The sequence below is a fragment of the Ylistrum balloti genome, unplaced genomic scaffold (genome assembly GCF_031769215.1).
Source record: "Ylistrum balloti isolate Yb309-2 unplaced genomic scaffold, AGI_CSIRO_Ybal_v1 Utg370122, whole genome shotgun sequence".
In the NCBI taxonomy this organism is placed as follows: domain Eukaryota; kingdom Metazoa; phylum Mollusca; class Bivalvia; order Pectinida; family Pectinidae; genus Ylistrum; species Ylistrum balloti.
In genome coordinates, this window is record NW_026782138.1 from 47,577 (window position 1) to 68,166 (window position 20,590).

Here is a 20,590-nt window from a genome sequence, read left to right on the forward strand (position 1 = left end):
GATGAATAATATGACAGCTGTAAGAAATGAAAAGACGATTCCTTCTAGTAAAAAGGTATTAGCCATCAAAAAGATACACATGTACTTATACACGAAACATCAATTTTAAAAAACGTTTTGGTGACTTTGATGATAAGTTGGAAAGTTGAATTTAAGATATAAATTAAAAGGACTCTATAGTAAAAATAAAAGGTATACCTTGTTATACAACGGATCTGTGTGTTTTCCGGCTTGTCGTTGATGTGAGAATACAGGATTCACATATGTATGTTATCTGAATGGGTTGTCGGGTAAGCCTGCGATAACGATCTTATGAAGCAGAGTAGCGATAGTTTACTTGAGGGTATACTTCATCATGAAAATCTTTGTATGACGAACGAAAATGGTTGTAAATGAAGCTAGTTTCGATATGGGAAGAAGCACAAATACACAAAAATATGAAAACAGTGATCGTGACGATAAACTCCAATATTTGTGGTGCTACAGATATCGAATGATATTTTCCAACTTAAAGAGATTGATTGGTTTTATATTTTTAACGTCAGAAAAAAATTATGGTCATAGAAAGATTGTATCTTGATGTATGCAATATGAGTATATGTGTTTCGAGCGCGTGTGTTTGAAAGACTATTTTATGTTCGTACAAGCCGTCATTAAAATGCTTACATCCCGTCTGGTCGCCTTTTATTTACAATGGAAAAACCCACAACGCCGAACTTAAAGCAGGAATTAATTACCAGCGGACAGAAACCAAAGCTTTCCTTGAAAGGGAGAAAGCTCAGCTAAAAGCGGAAAGTGAGCCAGTGTCAAAGTGGACATTAGGAGCAAGAAATATATGAAGAAAAGAGCAATGGGGATACTTAATATGTAATTTCACTTCGTCTTTGACTATTGACTCAGAGATTTTAGAAAAGTCGAAAATGTCAATTTTTAACGGCCACACGACGACAGACAAAAATGCGATTGCAACAGGTAAGCCGTATGATAAAAAAGTTATTTAGAAAGAAAAGATAACGTCTCTGGCTCTTATCATAGGTCTGGTGCAGTGGGTGCTATTCGGATGTCTGTACGGTACACCTGATGGGCAGGAGGTACCATTCGGATGTCTGTACAGTACACCTGATGGGCAGGAGGTACCATTCTAATGTCTGTACAGTACACTTGATGGACAGGAGGTACTATTCTAATGTCTGCACAGTACACCTGATGGACAGGAGGTACTATTCTAATGTCTGTACGGTACACCTGATGGACAGGAGGTACTATTCTAATGTCTGTACGGTACACCTGATGGACAGGAGGTACTATTCTAATGTCTGTACGGTACACTTGATGGACAGGAGGTACTATTCTAATGTCTGTACGGTACACCTGATGGACAGGAGGTACCATTCTAATATCTGTACGGTACACCTGATGGACAGGAGGTACCATTCTAATGTCTGTACGGTACACCTGATGGACAGTAGGTACCATTCACCGATAACACCAAACGGAGGAGGTATATGGTGTGATGAAAAGATGTAAATATGAATTCCTTTGATGGTATGAGATGTCTTAAATACAAGGTTTGTAAGCAAATGATCTGTCCCTCTTAGAGTTATTATCCTGTTTTCAACACATACTTAACACATGTCCATGTGTTTTTTTAATTTATAATCATCCAGGATGGGGTAAGCGCATCTCCATGTCTATAAATACTGTCCGAAAAAATCGACATTACTACTCGTATATATATTACAACACATGTCTCTGTCATCACAGACCAGATGAGTCATACAAGGACAGAGCAACTGTATAATTCAGCTTTACAAATGAACTGGCTTTATTCTGTATGCAATTCTGAAGTTACAATATTGAAAGCGTAATAAAGACAATATCAAAACCATTACGTTTGGCGTCCTCCGGTTTGATGTAAGCGAGTAAGATCCATACATGTATTCTAGTATGTGTTTACAATTTTTATCTGCCTTCTGTGATTAATTCAGTGACATGAACAAAATGTTTAAACTATTTGTATAACTGTTTGTTTAACTTTGACATTCAAGCTAGTCTGTGAAATGGAATAATAATTGACTCGGAAATATTTTAAATATTTAAAAAAAAAAAGACAACGATGTATTGCAGTGCAAATTTCTCAAAAGATGCACAATCATTTTAAACATTTTAATACATTTCTTTATTCGTGGAGAAAGTTGTCCATGACCCGAGTTGTTGCTAAGACAGACACCCTAAGTTAAAGAAAAAGAATAGAGTCATGATGTTTACAAAATTAGCAACTCTTTATTTTGGCAAGCAACTGGCTTTACTATATCATACGATGATTAATATAGAGAAATACAAGACTTATATCATGTCGGTTTGGTCCAATTGATTCCTTTATCGATAGTATTCTTGTTTAATCTATACGATGATATAGTTTTAGGTCATGTTTTGTGAATAGTAAAAAATTATCATTTTCCTTTGATTAATACGTATGAAAATTGGCTTTAAAAGGTGTTTTACAGTATTTTCAACATAGGAAAACAAGATGGTGGCATGCTCCGTCAGTCTCTATTGAAAAGATGTAAAATACCATGGGGATAGGAGGAACAGTCCTGAAGCCAGAAATAAAGAGTGATTGAATTTACTCAGTAACAAACTTAATTTGTTCCGGAAAAGTTATCGGTGTTTTATGAGTTATATACGCGGAGTAATTACATACTAGTTGAAGTTAAGACAACATTGTCATAGCGAGTCGTCCTTCCATGGAAAATATATCGTTATAATTGATGTTCCGAAAAGGAAATCGATACAGGGACAGTGTCACGATTATTGAAGTACTTTCCATAACCTTAAAAAATGGCAACTGTGAGGAAGTTGCATGTACTGCCACAAGCTTTGACCGATCTCATTCATTTGTTCGGAAAAGAGAATAAGAAAAAAATGCATGGGACCTTGTTTAACTCAATAGAAATATAAACGCTGCGTAACTTTTGAAAGAAAAATGTCAACCATTCGCATAGGGTTTTGTCATTTGCGAAATGGACGATAGATATAATACAAGGATTTCCTAGGTCGTCAACCTAGTACTAATACACAAAAAATCGATAAAAACAAGTCCTAATCTGAAGAGGTTAATGTGTTTGTCATGATAACACACGATCATCTCAAGATTACAATCACAGTATGAGTATGTACATGTGTATTTTTTGTGTGTTTTCATCTAGGCTACTACCGTGTATTGATAGTCTGTTAAATTCTCCGTACCTTTAAACAAACACTTGACGTATAATACTAAAATTCCATTTGAATGATGTCTTTGATACCTAGGTGTGAACAGATGATGAACAATAATTATTTACACAGATCCCCCCTCCCCCTGGCCTGGTCGTCTTCTTATTGTTGATAAGCCATAAATACATTTTGTAAATACTGATTTTCAGTTTCCTTCTCGTTGTTTCAATAATGTTTACAGAGGAACTAGAGATACATTTCCCTTTATAAATAATATTTCTCTCATTCTAATTTTGCTATTAAAAAGAAGAAACCATTACAGGTAAGTGGTAAATATGGACCTCAGTAATAAAGCATATCTATTTGATGCTAAGTGAGTAACCCACTCTGTTTTTGCCACATAGCCCATGATATTAACAATGAACTATCGACCTGTCCGGACCTACCGATCGTCATTTTCAAGTGCAAATATAAAATTTTGCTGTCGTTCTTCGTTCGAGATTGTGTTCTCGTGAATAGCATTTTGATTCAACCATATTTCAAAAAGTTTTTGCCCGTCGTTCTTTGTAGCCCTTTAATATAGAGATTTCTTTCACTTTCCACACATCTCCCATGGTATGCTTTCTCGTTTCAATATATTTATTCTTTTCGATACAAGAAATCCTTAATGTGTTGCACTTAACTAATGTAAATGATGAAGGGCCGACTCGAGAAGCCAGTTTCTGCACATACCAGCAGCGTTTTAATAAATGGGGATGTTGCCTGATCACGTATCTCACATGTTCTTACTAAATCTATTTGCTATAGAATCTGTACAATATAACGATGTCAGGTCCCATAGCTTTATTAGATTTCACACTATCCTGATTCGGGGTGGAAAGTACTAGATTTGTATCACCTGTTGTCCTTTCTCGTGTTTCCTATTGTACAAATACTGTCAGTGTGAGATACTCACCTGTTGTCCTTGTCGTGTATCCTATTGTACAATACTGTTAGTGTGAGATAATCACCTGTTGTCCTTCTCGTGTATCCTATTGTACAATACTGTCAGTGTGAGATAATCACCTGTTGTCCTTCTCGTGTATCCTATTGTACAATACTGTCAGTGTGAGATAATCACCTGTTGTCTGTGTCGTGAATCCTTTTGTACAATACTGTCAGTGTGAGAGAATCACCTGTTGTCCTTGTCGTGTATTCTATTGTACAATACTGTCAGTGTGAGATAATCACCTGTTGTCCTTGTCGTGTATCCTATTGTACAATACTGTTAGTGTGAGATAATCACCTGTTGTCCTTGTCGTGTATCCTATTGTACAATACTGTTAGTGTGAGATAAATGTATCCATCCTGAAGGCTTTGTCTAAATCACGTATTAAATGTATATTGCATGTGCTTTGTATTGGATGGAAATCCATACATTATGATGAAAACAACCATATATTAGAAATAACGAATACCATTTGAGCTATATTTACCCATCCAGTGTACTATGCTGTAGTTTAAAAAGTCCAAAATATTTAAGCCTTGTTATTTATACTTCTGTCAATATCATCAGATATTGCATAAATGCTTACACTTGTTGAAATCAAATGTTTAGATAAATGTCGTTCCTGGAACGTGTACCAGAATTACATCGCAATGTATTGTTTAGTAATCTATCTTGTTCATTGCGTATGCACTACCAAGTGAAGTAAACACCAATGTCAGCTTTCTCCCAACTGTACTGAATTGTTCTCTGAAATTCATTTGTAGGTTTCGATCAGTCATCAGATGCATTATTTTAAGAATATTGTGATATATCCTAATCCATTTTAAGACTCTAGGGTAACTTGACAAATCATTTATGCAAATTGATTCTCTCTCTCTGGATGTTTGATCTAATATGGTAAAATTCCTTCAACTCTACTGAAGGAATAAAACAACTTCTCTTTTGACCTACCTGCATTTCTCCCCTTTAAGGGGGTGAAGTCCATCATTTATACAAAACAAGGTCTCTTCATTTACGTATCCACATTCAGCTTTCCCCTGGTGGGCCCGCCCGTGATGTTCCCTGATAATCATAAAAATTCAATGTTCTTACAACCGTTTGAATCAGTATTCTAGCAAGAATGTTAAATGATATATTTAGTTTGGTTTACACGCTAAACCACCAAATCTGGAATCCAATAAGTCTTCTTCGTCTAAGAATCTGTTTGGGTATATGGGATATATATGATATATTGTTGGAAGCTTTGTATAGTAACTATCGGACATATAAGATTTTGTTTTTAACATCTCAGTTATAATTGTCAGATAAAGTAATTAAAGGCCACGTCGGCTTTACTTGTATGCGTGCTAGGGATTGTTATATATTAGGAAAGGCACACGTGTACATGAAGGTTTGGAGTGTAACAAGATAGTCTCTTGTGTTCAATATTGTTCAACAAGTCTTTGGAGGTGATACAAATCAAGGTCAAAACTCAACACTTTGCACAGTAGGTGAAGTTTCGATCTTTGGGTAGGTTTAGGATAAGAGGTAACGTTATATATATGCTAAATATTCGGCGATCATAAATTAGTAATATAGTTAATTGGGCAAGTGCGTTATCGATTTATTTGGATTAAATGTAAAACTAAGGGAACCAACTTTGATGGCACAACAGCTTTCAACAAGGTTTTATCTTACCTTTACTTAACACATGCTTACTAGGCAGCGTCGTGGATAGAAATCAGTTTTACAGACGTTCTCAAAATAATGTTCAGCTCATCAATACTGTGTATGTCCACTATTCGAATCGATGCATGCTTGACAACGACGCCCATTGATGCGACGAGTTTGCTTAAATAGCCCGGGGAATACCATTCCGTATTCTTACAATCACGAGCTAGGTCAGGTAACGTCAACAGCTGATTTTCAAGGCGACGTAAGCGTCGCTGTATTTCATTCCACACGTGTTCTGTAGGCGACACATCTGGTGCATACCAGAACAGCACACTTACATTGTTCAGGATGAGGAAGACGGTGACGGCTCCGGTTCCTCTCAGTTTCATTCAACCTTGGCATGGCGTATCAAAGACGTTTGTCATACTGGTTTTGTGTGTTACAGGCATTTACACTATTCTTTTACACAGGCTTAGGCGACAAACGTAAAAAATATCTGAATATTTCTCATGTTAATTTTTTTTGTGTGTAAAAGTGCTATAGTCGACAAGGACCTTTCCAAACTGAACATGCTGCCGTCTCTTGACTCATGAAAAGGATACAAATTATGGTAAATCTATTCAGAAATAAGGGATAAAAAGACTGAATAGACAAAAGCAAGCTGTTACTTACGGTTGTCTGAATCATCACATCATTTTGTTATTCTGTGAATGTTTTGATTAACTTCGCTAGCAATATAGGAACAGCTGAAAATCTTCAGCAATTCAATGGCAAAGACACCCATATTTCATGTCGCATAGAGGTTAGTGTATTTACATATGGTAAATATTTTAATGATATATCGTTGATGGTTATATATTTAATACAGTATGATTTTTACCGGCATGTCGGGAAAAACATTTGAACAGATTATATCGATAAAAACGTAGTTTTCTTCTGTTCAGATTAACTTGCAACGAGCAATTCACACTTGCTGTGTTTTGTATTGATTGCTACATTTGAAGAATTAAAAAGAATTAAAAGAATACAGAATAAACTGAATTAAACTCAATTTATTAAGATATTAAATTTGACCTTTACGTCAATGGGTCACAAAAAACATATAACAATTTTAACAATGTCATTCTAATCTTCATTTTGTACATGCAATAGAGTGCATATTTCTGATTAGAAAATAGATATGTGAACTTGGTTATTACAGATGACTACATTTGATGTATATGTATAAAACTATGGTTGAAAACATTGCTCAAACGTCTCATTACCTTTACACATTAAAATTTAAGCGCGTGTAAAAACTATATTCCCATCCTCCAGACAATATATAGCTACTGTGCCTTATTTCCATTTTAGAAGATGAGAGTCCTTCATTCATAGACAATATCCATTTTAAGATCAAACTCCTCTGATTTTTCTTTACACATCTGTTCATACCATTCGTTCTGTGCTACAGTAAATTTGTTTTTCCACTCTCCAATTTCACCTGAAAATATCAAATAAAAACTTAAGATTGCTGGTAATTCGTGTGTATATCTGTAAATCTTTCCGAACAGATCTATGCAAGTGACGAGAAAATATTCCTGCTGAATACAACCACATGTGGTAAGAGGTAAGAGGCACCAATTACAAAATCAATGTGGTCTCTACATGTTTTCTACTAAGGTAACAAAGAAGAGTGCAAGAATAGGGTATGTTGTATTACACTGCATGTTCGTACAAAACGACTAATTGTAAGCCCCTGCAGAATCGGAAGTTTTCTTTTATGTAGATCAGTAGGTTGACGCTGAAGGAACAAAACTAGGTCCCGAATGAAACACTAAAAATATGTTAAGCGATTTCAAATGAAGTTAATTGGAACAAAGAAGTGTGAACATTGATCACTTTCACGGGTACAATAATTGGTTTTTTTTTTCTCAGTCGCTCTACCTTTCCTGTATATTGGGAGATGTCCCTCTTCCGTAATGTCTTTCCATCGCTCGCTGGCTGGGGACACAATGTTGTGACTTTTTTTTAGTTCAGCGAAACTAATTTTCTGTTCAACCTTCTTCAGACAGGTATTATCGTGGTCAACTTCAAGAAATGAAGCTAATTTGACAATATTTCCAAACGTGTCCTAAAAGGAGAAAAAGAACATCAGTACAGTGTAAGACTAGAGTCACATGAGGCAGGTTTGAGACCTACCAATATAAAGTCGCCATAGTAGATTTTTAGAAGTAGGAGTCACTGATTTGGGGTAATTACATTGTCTGTTTACATGACTCACATACAGAGATCTTTTAGTTACGTACAGTTTTCAACCATTCAAAAGAATAGATGCCGTGCCTTTAGGTTAATAGCTGTACAATGTAATATGTATGTGATTTGGCAATGAATACAAACGGATATATCGTGCTTTATTCTTTTGTTTTGAAGGGGCGGGGTCGTTAGAGATTCTCGCATTCACATGTTGCCCAAAACACTAGCACCATCACGACGGTGATGTTTATCATAACATTATCATATTTACGTGTTTCCACGTGTGACTTAACAGTAAGATGATTGAATGATGATTCGGGGGATGATTCCATGTGACTCTGCACTCCAGATGTAAGTTACATATGTAGGAGTAAAATATACCTTTCATTTGAACAATGTTTATTGTACATAAATGTGTGCAAACCCTCTGTATATTGATATGTATTTAACATGTACCATAAGGACCGAAAAGGCAAATTGGAATGATATCCAAGAACTATCTGTCATGGATTTTTATCTTCATATCTGCATTTGTTGTTGTTGTTAATTTTTTTCATTTCAAATCCAAAACTGAACATATGCGAAATTTGCGAATAATATCAGTAAAAATGCAAGAAGTAAATTTTCATTTTATTGATTATGCAATCCTAAATATGAATTTGCACAGCTACAGACGGAGAGATTTTCTTTTTAATTTGACAACTTGAAAAGTTATCTTATCTAGAGTTTTTGAAAGATAGACGTACGACGGGCAATGAAAGAGCGGCGAAATTGATATCTCACCATTTGTCAATATCTACCAATCACAGAATTTTACTTCATAGCGTATGGAAATACGGAACTAAAGAAACAAAATCTGGGAAATGCTGAGGGTTCTTCACACATCATTTCAATAACTGTATATTTATCATATGGATCTTGGTGCCTACCATCGTTTGATCTTAATATGATCTTTAAACATTGCATTGTTTCCCTCTTTTTATATTCTTTGCTCTTACTCCTATAAAATTTAAACACATCTCCTATCGAATAACGAAAATAATCATTAACTGCTAATGTGGCCACATTTTTAGTCACATAGTCCAAAGAGCACAACAACGGTCCAAGGACACCTCAACATGAAAGACGAGAAAAATATATCCAGGAGTTATCGAAAATTACCGACAAAAAGAATTGCTGATTTGAAAATGATTGAGTAAGCTAATGGTTGTCAAAGATAATTGTTTGTAGATTATATCTTAAAATCTTTTGTTCAAGTTTTGTAGTAAAGATTGTTCCATTTGCCTGAAAATTTAAATAAGTATTACTTGCTTAGTATATCGCAAAACTTAATTCGGACTTGCCAACTCCCAAACGCAAACTCAATCCCTAAACACATCGACACTTTATGATTGTGCACAATAATAACTTTTTCCAATCTAGGCATTTTGGCAAAGTAGATGTCCATACAGCAGTTGCTGTAATGAAAAATGTCATAGTTTTGAATGACCCTGTTTCAACGTTGTGTTTTTTTCCGGGCTATACTATAAGTTATAATGATTTACCTGCTTAAAATCTTCGTATGAAATGCACAGTATATTACTGATCTTCCAATCTTTCACATCTTTCATCCAAGCAAACCATGATCCGTTTCCCCAAAAACCTGTACATAAACAATAATCAAGGTATCTCGAAAAGGTAATTAAGTTTCTTCTAAACGCGCATACTGTAGATAATCTCATTTTCATTAGTTCAAATATGTCGGTTTCCTCGCAGCTCCTGACCTAGCGACACGAATATTAGGTACCGGCAAATCGGTACCGGGACGTCCGCGATCACCTACTTCAGATTTTCTTTTATACACAATTTCGTAAAAGTTGATCATTTTAGTTTCAGCAAACTTTTGAAATCGTGCACTAATGTTGTCCAAATCTTGGCTTATTAACATATCTTAGGATCCCCACATCAATCGCCTCGAGCAAATCTTAATTGGTTCCTGACCTGCAAACGTGTCGTTTTAGTATGACGTCTGTATATATCTTTATCTTCAGTATGAATTAATATAAGATGGTTCGAAAACACCTAGCTATAAACAAATATTTTGCAAACTTTAACGAGACTTATATGAAAGGAGATTGCTCATTTGATAAAACATGCTTGAAGGAAGGCAATATTGATATAGCTAAAAGGGTGTTAACATATCTGCATATGCTATTTCTCCATCTCAAATACTCAGTATAATGCAATGTAAAATACTCTTCCAACCAGCATTAGCCTCGATAAAAAAGTATTTGGGTTTCGAAGTTAACCTCACTAAACAAATATCTAGCTAGTAACGGTATTATGGCAACCAGTTTCCTGTTTTTGATTTGAATTACATGAAGCAGAGCGTCGAGCAATGTGTAGTGTTTACCGACTGAATGGTGAAACATCGATAGATGATAATACAACCGGTTATTCCATCGTTCATCAGTTTTCAGGAAAATCAAAATCATTGTCTATACAATTTAAAACAAAGCAATCTGCCATATGATATGCCATTTTCTAATGCTACGGCCAAGTTATCAATCTGGAAACTTACTTTCTTCAGAGAAAAACCGCTTCAAGAGACCTTCAAATGTCCCCGTGTATCCGACATCTCCTAAACTCTGCAACATATAGTACACAGAAACAACCACGTCTTTAGGATTGCGAGTAATTGTGATAACTTTCGCTGTACCAAGCTTCATCTGCTCCGGAAGGAATCGAAACCGCAGGTGGGAACCGAATGTCCTTGGTGACGGCATGTTCTCTACATTACTAATGTCTTGATATTCCATTAAGACAGGGGTGCCGTGATAGTTCAGTGATCCGGTACGAAGCATCATGACTGTATTATAGAGCCAGTGTGTGCCTACAAAGAAACATCAATGTTATTGAATTTTGTTCAGTTTATTATCAGCTTATCAGAGTTGTAGAGGATCGCAATGTACCTTAATTATATTTCAACAGTTATTGCAAAAAACATTAAAACAACATCATATTGAACATAATCATATAATATAAAGTTATTATAGTCCTTTCCACGGATGATTGAGTCACGCAATGGTGTTTTTACAGTGTATCACTATATTGTTATCATAGCATTGGATAGGGGAGGACACAGTGGCCAGCATCGCCTTCATATGGCATAGTCTGTTGCAAAGACGTGATTCTTAGTCTCCCATGTCGTTTATAGTCATATAAACTTAAAAGCAAAGGTCAGGAAGTGCATACCGTCCAATGAACCGTTGATAAACTCAAAACTAACTGAAAGCAGGCAGTCTGCACTACAAGATATGACCATGGCAATCAACAGATTTAAACAGATCCCAACTCTCTCATACATATGTAAATAGTGAAAATATGAACGGTGTTTTGACCTGTTGTTAAGAATTGATATTCAATATTCTGTTCCCGACATCACGATTTTCTTGTAAGATGTCAGATGGCAAGCTCATAACACAGTGAATCGTAAACCTGTAGGTTATAGTAATCTCAATAAAAAATATTCAATTTCCTTGTGCAATATGAAGCTGGACGTGTTTCATTCTCGTTAGTTTGCCTACTGGTTGCGGTGCTGTATACTTGCTTTCCTTTAAGAAAGTGACATTACTTACTTGGATTAACAAAAATTCACATGGTGTGTTTGTCGTCGATGAAGCAGAGAAAATGTTAACGCTACTGGAATAATTGATCTTATTATCTTTATACCATTTCAGGATTCGCTGTGCAAATCTTTCCTTTGTTCTTGATTTAGATTATGAATCTGTTCACATGCTGGTATGCTGGGACGACAAGCAAAGCAAAACTAAAATAAACCAAATCCTGGATTATTGATTTGAAAAAAAAGTTTCAACAATGCTCACCTGACTTCGGAAATACACCAATGAGAACATCATCGGGCTTGCATTCTAGTTTTGATATAGCCCGCAGTTGGTCTCCAACGTTGCCAACTACTTCCTTGAGGAAAGCATAACCACTATACCTTTTGTAACTGTACTGGTTCTTTTCTTCGTCTGTCAGGCTGACAAGATCCATGTCTGACTTGCCTTCTAACACGAAACAAAAACTGTTAGAGCTGTACATAAACAGCACATTTTGGCTATCATCTTTTTATCATAGCAGGATTGTGGCACGAAAAGTCGTTTTCAAGACGAATTCTCAAAGAATCCAATGAATTCCTTGATTATTGAAACGATACTATGTTCTTTTATGAATATAAATAAAAGTTAGTAACGGCTGAATAGAAACATTGATATAGTTATAATTTTTCAGGCGTCAAAATAATAGGCTTCTATGTATTAGACCCGTACTTTATCAAAATAATATATACATTTCCCATACTAAAATATAACACATTAAGTATCAAGTGAATGGTAATCTTAAAATGTAGCAATAATTGTCCAATGAAAGCTGCAACTACTACATGTCATTGTTTGTAAAACCTACCTTCTTTAAAATGTGTTAATCAGGTAACCAATGTAGAAGATAATGGAAGTAACTGTTCAAAACGTACACGAATAATCAAAGCAACTAATAAGTGAATATCAAGTATTAAACTATAATAGTCTCTTGCTTATTTAGCACTTCAGTTTGCTTTTAAATACAAAACGAGATGAATCGTGAAATACTGAATTCGCGTTGTTGACTTACCTGCTTTTAATCGCCAGCTAGCGAAGTTATATATCAGAAGTTCTGTATTATGTTATATAGAATATGAGCATATACCGTAACATTTTAAATACAAGGTGCATATCGGTCAAAAAAATGCTGATGTATTACATAATGTACTTGCTATATCTCAACATTATGTACAATAGTTGCATACAGTTGTACATACAGTTAAAGGCAAATGCACACTTTGTCTCGTCTAAGGTAATTTATCTCTTTTTACAACCATATACTGCACAAAAGACACTCTAGTGTAGTGTTTATCACCGCTCGGTACACAATTAGAATTCGACAGAGTATACCGCAGTGCAAAAATATCCCCATATATACCCATAGAAATATATATTTAAAAACGGTAAATTGTCATTTTTATTACCTACAACATTTTCTGCTTTTCTTAAATGTTATCAGTCAATAAATGTTTTTTTTTCAAAGAAAACAAAAAAGAACAACATGATTGAAGTTCTATGCTTATATTTACTCTTGCATTTGAGTATATATCCAGACATTCATTAAACTGACCATTGTTCCGTTTGTTACGATTCATTGTGTCACAATTGAGCAAAAGTCTATTTTGGTTTCTATAAACGTTGAAATATGAACACCAGCACATCATAAAAATCTACTGGACTTCTTTTTTCATGAAAAGGACATTGCAGTTTTCAATACCGGTATTTTCTATATGAATCACGACAAGACCTTGAAATAAACGGAATAATTACTCCAAGGGAGAAAAGCGGCTTCTGACAGGAGTGAATACATTATTATAAGCTCTCTAATGGAACATGTATCGATCCCTTTGTAGGCGCGCATTGGCTTACGAAGGCGTGTTAAGCATGAGTTCATGATATTTCATAACCCTCTTAGTGGACTTGTCACCTGTTCACAATATTTCTTCACCCCATCGATTTCTACATTTGATTTAAGCTTATCTAGATAATATTTGTGCACAGACATGCCGTATAAGGTTTAAGTATTGTACCTGTTTCTTCCATTTCATGATCTGATATGCGACTAATTTTGGCATCCATTTTTTCACTAACCAACTTATCCGTTGTGTGTCCGTAAACAGCTGACATTTTCGATTTTACCTTAAAATTCTATAAACCAGTATCGATGAAACTTTGCAGAAACCTACATACACGTTGTGGTCGAGAGGTTAAGATGTCTGACTTTCTTTATCATTAGCCCTCCAAAACGTGGTCGCGGGTTCGAGGCGTACTTAAAGAGGTATCCAGGAACTGGACGCAGGTCGGTGGTTTTTCTCCGGGAACTCCGGCTTTCCTCAACCACCCAAATCTGGTATGTCCTTAAATGACACTAGTTGTTAATATGACGTATACCAGGCAATACTAAACTTGACATGTAAACCCCAATTTAAACCAAATTTGATATTTATATGGTCCCCATCCCGCAGAACCACAAGGAATCAAACTGACTATAAGTGCACTTTAAGCATTATTCAAAATGTTAAGCTGCAAGAAATTCTCATGAAGGGTCCTAATTGTCGTTAATTCCCCCTGTTAATTGGAATATGAAATACTCGATACCTATGGAATCTGTTGAAAAATATGCCAGAGAACTGGTGAAATAAAAACCTGTTGACTGAGTTGGATTAGCTTTCTAAGCGTGTTAACTCTATTCGATCCACCATTCCTATGAAAACAAAACACAGTTTAGTGGTCCTGATGTTAAACCCTCTCTTTAAGATTTACCTGATTGGTATGATACTGCGCCCGCAGATATGGGATCCAATAATTTGATCTTTGTCTACAGACATTTACATTTCTTGTATACGAAAAGAACTAACCCTGCTTGGAAACGAAGGAAACTCCACATGATTATCATGTAATATTAAAAAGACGAATTACGAGCAAATAATGCTTCGGTATTAGAATTATTTAGATCGTCTATTAATCATAAGGATAAGAACCTCCTCCATTTATATCGGATCCCTTAACTTCACAAGAATCCATATTAACAATGCTTTTATTGCTAGCTCTTCTAGCTTTCACTACATAAGAAAAGGATTGAATAACAGAATTAACAGTTTTGTAAACCACCAGAATATATGATATGAAACTAAAAAGAACTTGTGTATTAAATCTTTGCAGTCAATTCTTTTTTCATTTTATAGTTGCCACGGCAACAGAAATTTGAAATTTTTGCAAAACGTTAATATTGTGATTATAAAAAATTTAACTTGTGAAGCATTGAATACAAAGTTATTTTATACACATTTTGAAAGTTCTGGTTTATGGAAAAAGTGTTCTAAATGCAATTACAAGCATTATTCAATATCTATTTTCAGATGCCAGGGTAGATAACTCTGAAAAAACATAAGAATTTTCAGAAGTTTTGATTTCATTTGTTTCTTCCAGTATTCAATTATTTCTCTTGTTATATTTATAGCCGCTCTGGTATTTTTCAAATAATGATATAGACAGTGATGATATTGTTCATCAGATGGACATCAACTTCATTGAGTAAAAACATAGAATTAATTTTTCAACATGTTTATTCTGTACGTGTTTAAGTTGTCATGATGGCCGATAAGTTCAAACTTGGTTGGTCAACTGAATGTCTAGATATTTCAACTTTATTTGTGGGGTTTCGTTTTCTGTTTAAATTAAATGATCATAACAGACACTGGTATTTTTTCAAAGATGTTATTAAAGATTAGACACAACAATACTCAAAATATGCTTTTTGTAGTCCGTATCTTACCGAATGATAAAAGATATGTACATTTCCCTAGAAACATTTTGCCTTTCATAGTAATAGTAGTATTACTTAAACTATGATGATGTTCCAAAACTAGTTATTTGTACCAGATTGAAGCGTTTTAACTGTAGCACTTACTAGCAGTTAAAAACAAATAATTTAGATTAAATCTGATTTTGCATAATACTCTCTTCTGAAATTAAAGAACGTAAAGGCAGTATCATATCAGTAATACAAATAAATACATTGACATAATTTATTGAGGAATATTATCACAAGGTATAATTAGAAGTCAGTTCCTTTATGAATAGCAATTTAGAAAATTCAAATCTTACATGAATACACTATACAAGACAAGAATTTGCAGACATTCATGCAAGTAGGGGTTGAGAGGTTCACAATCATTGTGATGTTATTTTTATCAAATTACTCTCCTAATTATAGATGATTCAAGATTATAGAGGTTTGTGGATCTTTCAAACTATAATGTATAGATATAAATTGTCATTTCTGATGAAGAACGATAGGAACTGATCCTTATAATGTTGTACTTTCTATACAATAATGTGTAATTAATGATTTCAACACATGTTTAACTAAATTTGAACCGCAATCTCTTACAGTAGTTGATATTAATTCAGAAGAAAAAAAAATACATAACATGGTTTTTGCTTAGAAATGTACAACATCCTCTGATAATTTATCATATGTCATAATCAGGTAGAAAACTGCAGTAGATTTAACAATCTTAGAAGAAAAAATGTCATATATTTGATCAGGGATGACGCACATACAGATTCCCATCTATATAATACATGTTCAACATGTAGTGTTAGGGATCTAGATCTATGACACATGTCTTTTGATTCAAACAACACAGGTGTTTACATATATAGCTGCATGTACTAACAAAGGATTTAAAACAATCTATATACCACAAACAAATAACTTTGATAAAATGAAATTTCTTATTATTTTTATCTGGTACAGTTTTGAAATCTATTATGTATTATTTGCTGTAACTGGAAAACTGAACTTTGTAAATCCAATTTCAGCCTGCATTTTTTATATATGTGGTAGATCAATACAAAATAGTCTTACAGATGTAAAATTTTGTCTGGCACTTCGAAACCTCAAATAAAATTCAATTTATGTAAAGAATGAAAAATTACATATACACTACTGTGATACCTCTTTGTATTTTGAAATTTGTATTGCTCAAATAAGCTGGTCATTTTGAAATATTGATGAAATGAACACTTATGTCTACTAATGTTTCCCCAATGCCTACAAAAACGTATTTATTCCATTCAGTAATTCATGTATATGTCTACGGGTTGAAATACAATCGTATTAAACGAAATAACATATTGTATAGGACACCATATTAAATGCTTACACATATGTGTACCGATCTACTATAACCAGCTCGTTATCACAGTCACAAGTTACGACTTTAATCTAGTATAAACAATAATTCTTAAAATGATACAATCATAGTATAATCTAAAATATGTCCTCATACAAGAGGACTTTCACTCGACATATGTTAACTTTCATCCTCTTAAACACTCCTTTCATTCCTAGTTAGAGTTATCTCCCTTGAGACCATAAAAACTGTCAATCTCCAAGTCTGATATAAACATTAAATTTACAAAAACAAACACTTCGCCGTGTCAAATGGTTTGGGGAAGCCCTACCAAACCGGACACTGTCAAAACAAGATACGTTTTTTAGTGTTGTTAACATATCAATTTGAAAACTGAAAAAAAATTCAATGCTATTACAATTAATGCATAAAACAGTAGTTAGGAAAATAACAGTTCATATCAAGAAAAAATTCTGTAAACAGGACTCTACCTACAAAGTTGAAAATTTAAAAGGAAGTAAGTAGTGACATGTAACTATCTTTATCCTTCAGAGAAATGGAATATATATGCAGACTCTGTATAAATGTTTTTGTGTTGATATTTCAAAATGTTCCTTATCTTCCATATTGTGTATTTCATACAAGTAGTTATTGTCATATTAATGTGTTTGTGTTTATCTTCACAATTTACCATGAATTTATCTTCAGTTCTAATGACATCAAGAAGTTCATTTTCCATGGAAAGTTGTCTGACATTCTGTATTCAATTTTCGAAAAGAACTACTGTACATAAATTGCAGTGGTAAAATAAGTGTTCAATGGATTCAAAATTCCTACAGAAGTAGTACTTTAAGTAAATTGTACGAAACCATTTCTTTTCTATTCTTGGTATTATTCTTAATGACTAAAAGCAAGTTGTTATCTATATATAACTCTTTTTCTTTACAAACATGATCATTTATAATTTGTATAAGTCTCTGTGGAATAGATAATTTGACATTTGAAAACTCAGCTATCCAATTGATTTTTCTTCTCAATTTCTCAAGGGATGTACTATCAATACAATTTTTGTCTCTTTCATTCCAGATGTCTTTAATAGTTGATATTTCACTTTTCAAAAAGGAGGTGTAAAAGAGTGATTTCCCTTGACCTTAAATAACACATTTCCGAATAAATGTTGATTCTTAATTTCTTCTTTACTATTCACTGGTAGTCTTCTTAAGAATCTTGACCAGGCTTTAAGACATTGTTTGTAAAAATAAGTTATACTATTCAAGTTGAAACTATCAAGATTAGAGCATGAACAGATGAAATATTTTATGTGAGAGTTCATATCAAATTCTTGAAGAAAAAACTTACCAAAGGCATTCCAACATTCTAGGTTGGAGTGTATAAGTCTGTAAGTCTCTATATATTTACTTAAGATGAACATCTCTAAATCAACCATATATATACCTCCATTTTGTTTATTGTTACAGCATGTTTTTTTCTGTTTACTAGATTTATTTTTCCATCCCATACGAAATTCCATATTAAAAGGTTTATTTCTGATTTATACTTTTTCTGGAATGCCTCTAGCCTCTCTGTATATTTTTTCTTTTTCTTCTGCATTAATTATTCAGCTTTTTCTTTGTCCCATCTCTCAGTTTGAAAAAGGTTTTCATAAAATCTGACTTGTTCTTTTAATATATTTTGTATGCCACTTTTGTAATTACCATCTGAAGCTTTGATTTTATACCATAATATATTTTTAACCATTATTCTTCTCTAAATTGAGAAAAATAAGCTGTAGTTTTTTCATTTTCTTCAAAATGTTGTACCCTTGACCTCACTCCTGCCGCATAACTTCTGTTATCATAATGCTCCTTAAGTTTTCCGTTCAGTTCCTTTATCTTTTCCTCCTATTTTCTTTCTTATGAAATTTCTAATTGTTTTTTCTAATTCCTTAATTACTCTGTGATTTGAATTTAATATTTGCCTATTTCCATAGTAAATTCTTTAATTTTTATTTTTCCTATTTCCCACCATTCTGAAATATTCCTGTAGTTTGGTATATCTAATATCCATTTCTCCCAACACTTTTCAAAGGCTTTTGAGAATAATGGATTTTCTATTACTTTATTACTTTTTTCCAGTTACCCGGAAACCGTTCTATGTCACGTGGTAACATTTTGACTGATACCATATTGTAATCACTATAAGGACAAAATGTGATACTTGGATGAGTACAGAGATGATTCAAAACCATTTGTGTGAAAATTATTTCAATTCTAGACTCTGAAGATCCACGTTTAAACGTAAATGTTTTGCTATTAATATGTTGTGACCGGCATATGTCTTCTAGATTGTTATTGTTTACAAGTGTAATAAACTCTCTATAACCAATATCTAATTTAGTTTGTGCTGGAATTCTATCTTTAGAATTATCATCAGTACAGTTAAAATCACATGCCAAAATTCACTGAGACGAAGCATATCTAGCGTCATCAATAATATTAATAATAATCTACAATATTAGTCTACTATATGGAGTACAGTTAACTGATACTACTTTGAGGATTATAGTGAACTGTAAATAAAGGGTTTATTCTTGTTCAGGTCATGAATATATACAACCACATCAACACCATCGTGTGTCTGCATGAGCGATAGACCAATGTATGTCTTGGATAAATAAGGATTAGTAATGATATGGATTTTCTTATCCTGCTTTACTGTCGTTGCAGATTTTTATCCCTTCAGAGTAGCTATGCCCGGTATACCACACAGTGTCGGTGATACGAGCAAGAAAGAAAGGCCACGATAGCAAAGCAAGGAATAAAAAGTGCAACCCAGTCTTAGTCAGAACCTATATTGGGTTCTCCTTTGCCTTTCAAACACATGACATCTGAAAAAACCTCCCGATCTGCAAAGGGTGTTCCATATTAGAAGCCTCTTACAACATGAAGTAAAATAAAGGCATTTTTATTTTCTCGTGATCTGTACAGAGATAGCAGCAGTATAATTTGCCCTCTAAGTGGGTTACAAAGAAGAGTAATCCTTATTACTTTGCCCCACCTGTCCAATGTCACATACATTCCTACCCACGATAAATTGAAGCATTTCACTATTTTCTTAGTAATAAACCTTTTTCACTTTATTTATGTACTTAGTTTAACGAATTAGAAAAACATTGCGAAAAAAGTTAATAAGTAAGAAAATAGTGAAATGTTTTAATTTACCATGGGGCACAAATTAGGGATTTATCACAAAATTCTTAAAACAAATGCATCTGCTACCGGAATGACAGCTATTGCAACGACGTAAAACCACAACATTTCGGGTAACAATGTTATAGGTAAAAGCATTACAATAGAAGGGGTGGCTGATAATACACGTTGTTTTTATTGCAGGTCAATCGGGATAATGGGAAAACATATCACTGTTGTCAAAGTGATGGTTAAAAATTATTGTTCATCATCTGTTCACACCTAGGTATCAAAGAGATCATACAAATAGAACTAGTTTAAACATTCTGTTATTGTGCTTGTGACTTTAATTGAAAATAGAGGACAGATAAAAATGTATCAGCACATACGTACATATAGATAAAGGTCACTAGATCATAGGTGGAGGCCATATACACTGACATCAAACCATATTCTATAGCCTTAAAGGTCACTTGACCATAGATGTTTGTATTCATTTCGATAAAATTTCTTTCCATGAACTATTTTATATAAATGTTACACAGT

The 20,590-nt window shown here is 33.9% G+C and overlaps 1 protein-coding gene across 1 annotated transcript; it reads right to left on the bottom strand.

Annotated features, from left to right (window-relative positions):
- Positions 1-7,224: 7,224 nt before the first annotated feature.
- LOC132550417 (sulfotransferase 4A1-like) lies at positions 7,225-12,130 on the bottom strand. Its single transcript, XM_060214479.1, has 5 exons — positions 11,959-12,130; positions 10,653-10,964; positions 9,637-9,734; positions 7,784-7,970; positions 7,225-7,340 (listed from the first exon to the last, which is right to left on the bottom strand). The coding sequence occupies exons 1-5, from the start codon at positions 12,128-12,130 to the stop codon at positions 7,225-7,227; spliced, it is 885 nt and encodes a 294-aa protein (XP_060070462.1).
- Between the last annotated feature and the right edge of the window lie 8,460 nt (positions 12,131-20,590).

Coding starts and splice junctions, on each gene's coding strand:
- LOC132550417 (XM_060214479.1), bottom strand. CDS start 12,130: ATGGATCTTGTCAGCCTGACAGACGAAGAAAAGAACCAGTACAGTTAC. Junction 7,971..9,636: donor CATACGAAGATTTTAAGCAG/GTAAATCATTAT, acceptor TTCTCCTTTTAG/GACACGTTTGGAAATATTGT. Junction 7,341..7,783: donor TCTCCCAATATACAGGAAAG/GTAGAGCGACTG, acceptor TGATATTTTCAG/GTGAAATTGGAGAGTGGAAA.